This window comes from Triticum aestivum, chromosome 3D (assembly GCF_018294505.1).
Source record: "Triticum aestivum cultivar Chinese Spring chromosome 3D, IWGSC CS RefSeq v2.1, whole genome shotgun sequence".
Taxonomy (NCBI): domain Eukaryota; kingdom Viridiplantae; phylum Streptophyta; class Magnoliopsida; order Poales; family Poaceae; genus Triticum; species Triticum aestivum.
Genome location: NC_057802.1, coordinates 343,927,363 through 343,935,642, shown reverse-complemented (window position 1 = coordinate 343,935,642; position 8,280 = coordinate 343,927,363). Strand labels below are relative to the sequence as shown.

Sequence of the window (8,280 nt, the reverse complement as noted above, 5' to 3'; positions counted from 1 at the left end):
TCAAAATATTGATCCATCAACGTACAAATATTTAGTTAGTAGTTTAAGAAGAAGCAAATATACATGAGGTGAGTGCATACATGGAAAGGTTATTAGGTATGGTGTGAGTTGGGCAATTTTGACTGAATTAATATGCTGATTATATATACTACTTTTTTTAGGGGAATTCTACATACTACTACTCACTCGGATCCATATTGATTGTCGTAATTTTAGTATAATTTTTATACTAAATCAATGACGATTAATATAAATCGGAGGGAGTACAGTAAAGTAAACTGACAACTCATTAAAAAGAAATAATGCATCGAATAGCTGCCCATTTTGCACTATTACAAGTACAAGATGAGTAAGGCACAGCAGCTGTTTTTTTCGAGTTGTGTTATGGGTGACAGCTTTGAGTGACCCACTTTTCCTTAATTAACCACGATGTATAGACAGCAGAGATGTGTAATGATGCATTCACGATCAAGTAGAGTACTGTATGTTTCCCCTAAAAAAGAAGAAGAAAAAGAGTACTGTATGTTCAAAAAGAAAAAGAGTACCACAGCTGCTTCGTTTGTACCGGGGGCGAGAAATGGCACATCTGTTCAATCAATTTCCACAGCAAAGGAAGGGGAAACGTACTTTCATGGAAAGAAACCATTGAAGTCGTGACCAAAAAGACACGCGCACACGGCACACGAGGTGCGACGGAGATTAAACGGCTGGCGGTAAATTCACATGGAAGATTCTTCGACCCGAATCAATCAACGCGAAATCTTTCCCCTCTCTCTGTCTCTGGTCCGTCGTCCACTTCGCCGGCGCGCCCCTATCATTTCCGGGTAATCACACAAAAGCCTCTGCGTTTCCCACCCCGGCCACTACAGCACGAACGCACGCGGCCGGCCCGCACGCACGCGGCCACACCGTTTCGTTTCAGTTCCTCCGCGGCTCCGCCTTCCCCTCCCCCACGCCAGCGTCGCACGGAGGATTTTCAATTTTTCAAACCACTCCCAGAACTCCCCATCCACCACCACGCCCAGCCCAGATCTAACCCTAAACCCAAATGCCACTATGACCACGCCGCGCCCCACCGCCACGCGCCGCGTGGGGTCGGCCGCCGCCGCCGCCCAGGCGGCGGCCGGCGAGCCCTACAACATCCTGCCCATCCACGACCTCCTCGCCGAGCACCCGTCGCTGCGCTTCCCCGAGGTGCGGGCCGCCGCCGCCGCGCTCCGGGCGGTGGGCGGCCTCCGCCCGCCGCCCTACTCGCAGTGGCGCGCCGACCAGGACCTCATGGACTGGCTCGGCGCCTTCTTCGGCTTCCAGCGGGACAACGTGCGCAACCAGCGCGAGCACCTCGTGCTCCTGCTCGCCAACGCGCAGATGCGCCTCTCCTCCGCCGACTTCTCCGACACCCTCGAGCCCCGCATCGCGCGCTCCCTCCGCCGGAAGCTCCTCCGCAACTACACCTCCTGGTGCGGCTTCCTCGGCCGCCGCCCCAACGTCTACGTCCCCGACGCCGACCCCCGCGCCGATTTGCTCTTCGCGGGACTCCACCTCCTCGTCTGGGGCGAGGCCGCCAACCTCCGCTTCGTGCCCGAGTGCATCTGCTACATCTACCACCACATGGCTCTCGAGCTGCACCGGATCCTCGAGGGCTACATCGACACCACCACGGGCCAGCCCGCCAACCCCGCCGTGCACGGCGAGAACGCCTTCCTCGCCCGCGTCGTCACGCCCATCTACGGCGTCATCCGCTCTGAGGTCGAATCCAGCCGCAACGGCACAGCTCCCCATGCCGCCTGGCGGAACTACGACGACATCAACGAGTACTTCTGGCGCCGTGATGTCTTCGACCGTCTCGGCTGGCCCATGGAGCAGTCCCGGCAATTCTTCCGGACGCCACCCGAGCACGGCCGTGTGCGCAAGACGGGCTTTGTGGAGGTCCGCTCGTTCTGGAACATTTACCGGAGCTTCGACAGGCTGTGGGTCATGCTGGTGCTATACTTGCAGGCCGCAGCCATTGTCGCGTGGGATGGTGAGACTTGGCCGTGGCAGAATCTTCGGGGAAACCAGCACCGTGAAGCCCAGGTGCGAGTGCTCACCGTCTTCATTACCTGGGCGGCACTACGATTCCTGCAGTCGCTGCTGGACATCGGCACACAGTTACGCCGTGCGTTCAGGGATGGACGCATGCTTGCAGTGCGCATGGTGCTCAAGGCCATTGTGGCAGCTGCGTGGGTTGTTGCATTTGCTGTGCTGTACAAGGGAATCTGGAGCCAGAGGGACAGTGACCGTGGCTGGTCGCGGGGGACCGATTCTCGAATCATGAAGTTCTTGTATGCAGCAGCAGCGTTTCTGATCCCCGAGGTCCTTGCCACCGTGCTCTTTATTATTCCTTGGGTGCGGAATGCATTGGAGAAGACAAATTGGAAGATCTGCTATGCCCTCACCTGGTGGTTTCAGAGCCGCAGCTTCGTTGGCCGCGGGCTTCGTGAGGGCACCTTTGACAATGTGAAATATTCTATTTTCTGGGTGCTTCTGCTTGCTGTGAAGTTTGCCTTTAGCTATTTCCTCCAGATCAGGCCACTTGTAAAACCTACAAAAGAGATATACAGGCTGAGTAAGGTCACATATGCTTGGCATGAGTTCTTTGGGCAGAGCAACCGATTTGCTGTGTTTATATTGTGGTTGCCGGTAGTTTTGATCTACCTCATGGATATCCAGATCTGGTATGCAATCTTCTCTTCCATGGCAGGTGCATTTGTGGGGCTGTTTGCACACTTGGGAGAGATCCGGGACATGAAACAACTGAGGCTGCGGTTCCAGTTCTTTGCAAGTGCCATGTCATTCAACATCATGCCAGAGGAGCAACATGTGAATGAGCGCACTTTCTTGCCCAACCGGCTTCGGAATTTCTGGCAGCGACTGCAGCTACGGTACGGGTTCAGCCGATCGTTCCGTAAGATCGAGTCAAATCAGGTAGAAGCACGGAGGTTTGCACTTATTTGGAATGAGATTATCACCAAGTTCAGGGAGGAGGATATTGTAAGTGATCTTGAAGTTGAGCTCCTTGAGCTACCACCTGAGCTGTGGAATGTGCGTGTGATCCGTTGGCCGTGCTTCTTGCTTTGTAATGAGCTGTCACTGGCACTTGGGCAGGCAAAGGAGGTCCAAGGACCTGATCGCAGGCTCTGGACGAAAATCTGCAAGAATGATTATCGTCGTTGTGCGGTCATTGAGGTGTATGATAGTACCAAATACATGCTGCTAGAGATCATCAAGGAAAGGACTGAGGAACACGGCATTGTGACGCAATTGTTTCGCGAGTTCGATGAATCCATGAATTTGGATAAGTTCACTGTGGAGTATAAGATGTCTGTGCTGCAAAACGTCCATGCAAAGCTTGTAGCACTGCTAAGCCTACTTCTCAAGCCCAACAAGGATATCACAAAGATTGTCAATGCTCTTCAGACTCTCTATGATGTTGTGATTCGTGACTTCCAGGCTGAGAAAAGGAGCATGGAACAGCTGAGGAACGAAGGCCTGGCACAATCAAGGCCAACCAGCCTTCTCTTTGTGGACACTGTCGTGCTGCCTGATGAGGAGAATGCCACATTCTATAAGCAGGTGCGGCGCATGCACACCATCCTGACCTCACGTGACTCTATGGTCAATGTCCCAAAGAACCTTGAAGCTCGGCGGAGGATTGCTTTTTTCAGCAATTCATTGTTCATGAACATACCACGGGCAACCCAGGTGGAGAAGATGATGGCCTTCAGTGTCTTGACACCATATTATAACGAAGAGGTGTTGTACAACAAGGACCAGCTCTATAAGGGGAATGAAGATGGGATATCAATACTATACTATCTGAAACAGATCTACCCAGATGAGTGGGAGTTCTTTGTTGAGCGCATGAAGCGTGAGGGGATGTCTGATATGAAGGAGCTGTACAGTGAGAAGCAAAGGTTAAGAGATCTTCGGCACTGGGTCTCATACAGGGGACAGACACTATCACGTACTGTGAGGGGGATGATGTACTATTATGATGCTCTCAAGATGCTGACCTTTCTGGATTCTGCCTCTGAACATGACTTAAGAACTGGATCGAGGGAGCTTGCTACAATGGGTTCCTCAAGATTTGGATCCTCGAGAAGAGAAGGGAGTGCTGGTGGGTCAGGGTATTATAGCAGGGCCTCTTCGTCACACACACTGAGCAGAGCAACCAGTGGTGTGAGCTCTTTGTTTAAAGGTAGTGAGTATGGGACTGTCCTTATGAAATACACTTATGTGGTTGCATGCCAAATTTATGGCCAGCAGAAAGCTAAAAATGATCCGCATGCTTATGAGATATTGGAGCTAATGAAGAATTATGAAGCACTTCGTGTTGCCTATGTTGACGAAAAACACTCGGCTGGTGCGGAACCAGAGTACTTCTCCGTCCTTGTGAAGTACGACCAGCAGTTGCAGAAAGAGGTTGAAATTTATCGAGTGAAGTTGCCTGGGCCACTGAAGCTTGGTGAAGGCAAGCCAGAGAACCAGAATCATGCACTCATCTTCACAAGGGGTGATGCAGTTCAAACTATTGATATGAACCAAGACAATTACTTTGAAGAGGCTCTGAAGATGAGAAATCTGCTGGAAGAGTTCAATCGCCATTATGGAATTCGCAAGCCAAAAATCCTTGGGGTTCGGGAACATGTGTTCACTGGCTCTGTATCTTCTCTAGCTTGGTTTATGTCTGCCCAAGAAACAAGTTTTGTCACTCTGGGGCAGCGAGTTCTAGCTAACCCACTCAAGGTTAGAATGCATTATGGCCACCCAGATGTGTTTGATCGTCTTTGGTTCTTGGGCCGAGGTGGTATTAGTAAAGCATCAAGAGTAATCAACATCAGTGAGGATATCTTTGCTGGATTCAATTGTACCCTCCGTGGGGGCAATGTTACACACCATGAGTACATCCAGGTTGGTAAAGGAAGGGATGTGGGGCTCAACCAGGTTTCTATGTTTGAAGCCAAGGTTGCTAGTGGCAATGGTGAGCAAACTCTGAGCCGTGATGTTTACAGACTGGGCCACAGATTGGATTTCTTTCGGATGCTCTCGTTTTTTTATACAACCATTGGATTCTATTTCAACACAATGATGGTTGTGCTAACTGTCTATGCCTTTGTCTGGGGGCGATTTTATCTTGCACTTAGTGGGCTCGAGGAGTACATCACCAAGAACACTAGCACTACTAATAATGCAGCCCTGGGAGCTGTCCTGAATCAGCAGTTCGTCATACAGCTGGGCCTGTTCACAGCATTGCCCATGATTATTGAAAATTCACTTGAGCATGGTTTCCTCAATGCTGTATGGGATTTCTTAAAAATGCAATTGCAGTTTGCATCTGTTTTCTACACCTTCTCCATGGGAACCAAGACACATTATTATGGGCGGACAATCCTTCATGGAGGTGCAAAGTATCGAGCTACTGGCCGTGGATTTGTTGTGGAGCACAAGAAATTCGCCGAGAACTACAGGCTATATGCCCGTAGCCATTTTCTAAAAGCAATAGAGCTCGGCGTGATATTGGTTCTCTATGCATCTTACAGCAGCAGTGCTGGGAATACATTTGTGTACATCCTGCTGACACTTTCCAGTTGGTTTTTAGTATCCTCGTGGATTTTGGCCCCCTTCATCTTTAATCCATCAGGTTTGGACTGGCTAAAGAATTTTAATGATTTTGAGGATTTCCTAAGCTGGATTTGGTTCCAGGGTGGAATCTCAGTGAAGTCAGATCAAAGCTGGGAAAAGTGGTGGGAGGAGGAAACTGATCACCTTAGGACCTCTGGTCTGTGGGGGAGCATCTTGGAAATCATTATAGACCTCCGATATTTCTTCTTTCAGTATGCAATTGTTTACCGGCTTCACATTGCCAATGGGAGTAGAAGCATCCTTGTCTATCTTCTTTCATGGACATGCATACTGCTGGCTTTTGTGGCTCTTGTCGCAGTTGCTTACTTCCGAGACAGATACGCAGCAAAGAAGCACATAAGGTATCGGCTTGTCCAAGCTATAATTGTTGGTGCCACTGTGACTGGTATTGTCCTGTTGATAGAATTCACAAATTTCAAGTTCATTGATGCCTTTACTAGTCTCTTGGCTTTTCTGCCAACTGGCTGGGGAATCATATCTATTGCTCTGGTGTTCAAGCCATACCTGAGGAGGTCTGAGACAGTCTGGAAAACTATTGTCACAGTGGCACGCCTGTATGATATACTGTTTGGAGTAATTGTTATGACACCTGTAGCTGTGTTGTCATGGTTGCCGGGGCTCCAGGAAATGCAAACAAGGATCCTATTCAATGAAGCCTTCAGCCGAGGACTTCATATTTCTCAAATGTTTACTGGCAAAAAAGGACATGGAGTTTAAGGTATGATATGTGTGTCCTTGTCTTGTGTCTCCTCTTTGTAAGGATGCCTATGAACACTTTAGGAGCAAGTGGTCCAACTCTGCACATGTTAGCTTAGTTTCTAGAATTGCTTCTAAAGATAACAAATCATTGATTGTTCTTGAACTTCCTTATCCCTTATTTTCTTGTTAGTTATTTTTATCCAACCGTTCCGTTCATTGAAGAAACAGCACCACACAACACTTGTTTAAAGCTCAGTGAAACAAAACGGAAATATTACAGCGCCTGCTAACGCAGCCTGCTTAAACCTTATTTCCTTATTAGGTATCTAAACAAAAAATCTGTTTGTTTGAATCGCAATTGTGTTCTCGCCTGCAATCAGATACTTGTTCTTCAGCTAAATTCACCTTTTGTTCTTTCAGCTCAACCCATTTTCATTTCTCAAAGTGATCTGCTTCATTATTCTGGAGGGTGCAGTTCTTCTCAGTGATATACGGTACGTGGATGGCACATGGTCAAGTACTGTAGTGTAGGTACAGCTGATCGAACACACTAACATTGAGACTACTCTGCAGGTTCACAGATGCTTCTGGTTTAGAGTAGATGGATGCTAGTTTCTGTACAGGCGACATCTTTACCTTGATTCTTTGTAACTTGATGTACACATGGATTTCCGTAGTAGAAATGATGCGATCAAACTTAATGAGTCGTCGATTAGGCTCATATTCATGGTTCGAGATTTTGCTAGTTTTGTAGTGAAACAGAGCTGTACAAGCTTTATCCTGAATGGACTTCTCGTGCCAGACATTTCTTCGGGTGCTGCCATGTTTTCGTTGTAAAGCTGGGAATTGCTGTTCCTGCTTTTACCTGCACATACATCTACATTGTGGGAGATTGTAATCTTGTACACCAATTGTTATCGGAAATGTCATCGGCTGGGTCTTTCTGGTGGCGCTGCTGGCTGATCCATATTGGGATGTACTACTTCTCGTGTCAATTATTGTGTCTGCTTTATGCATGCTGCAGTCTGGATCCTGATCATGTTCTTCAGCTCTTGCCAATTATTGTCTAGTTTATGCATGCTGCAGTTTGGATTCTGATCATGTTCTTCAGCTCTTGTGCATGATTATGTGTGCGGTGATGCGCCTCATCAGCTCATGTCTTGTGTTTACGGGTGAATTCTATGAGCCCTGGCCTCGGCTTGCGCCATGGGCCATCTTTTACCCGCCATACGTACTTCCATTTTTTTGATATATGTTAAATATTTTTAGATACACGTTGAAACATTTTTTAAACTACATGACTATTTTTTACATTGTATAAACATTTTTTAAATGTCAATATTTTAAAAATTCATATGTTTTTGTAAAATGTAGTAATGTACTTTTCTTGAATGGTATGAAACATTTTTTTACGTTGTATAAACATTTAAAAAAATGTCATGTACATTCTTTTTAAACCCTTGAACATTTTTGAAATGTCACAAATAATATTTTTAAATGCTATGAACATTTCTTAAACTTCACAAACAATTTTTTACTCTGCATGAACATTTTTGAAGTGTGTGCTGAACTTTTCAAAAGTTTAACTAATGTAATGATTGAGCTATCTATATTTGGAATATTTCTAAAATAATAATACAACTAAAAAGAAAAAAAACTTGTGTCGTAGATGTGAGGCGCTAATGCATGCACACATCTATCAGGAGCAACTAGTTGGAGGGTGCCATGTGGCACGTCCCAGCATCACCACATGTCATGCACGAACGCTTCCCGTAAGATGATTTCTTTCAGGTTTTTCTGTGTTTTTTTATTATAACTATTATTATTTTCTATTTTTTATTCCTTTGTGTTTTTGTGCTTCCGCGTGAAGCAAAATTGTGCTTCTTCCGTGCAAGC

At 47.0% G+C, this 8,280-nt stretch overlaps 1 protein-coding gene and 1 non-coding gene across 2 annotated transcripts; both read left to right on the top strand.

The window, feature by feature from the left end:
* Positions 1–869: 869 nt before the first annotated feature.
* On the top strand, positions 870–7,324 carry LOC123078785 (callose synthase 12; the record flags this gene model as incomplete). Its single annotated transcript, XM_044501393.1, is given in 3 exon segments — positions 870–6,403; positions 6,805–6,878; positions 6,958–7,324. A coding segment is annotated over 1 exon segment (5,346 nt). The 3' UTR covers position 6,403; positions 6,805–6,878; positions 6,958–7,324.
* Positions 4,010–4,089, top strand: LOC123081184 (small nucleolar RNA J33). The gene has a single exon (XR_006438681.1). It is a non-coding gene; the product is annotated as a small nucleolar RNA J33 (small nucleolar RNA).
* Positions 7,325–8,280: the final 956 nt, after the last annotated feature.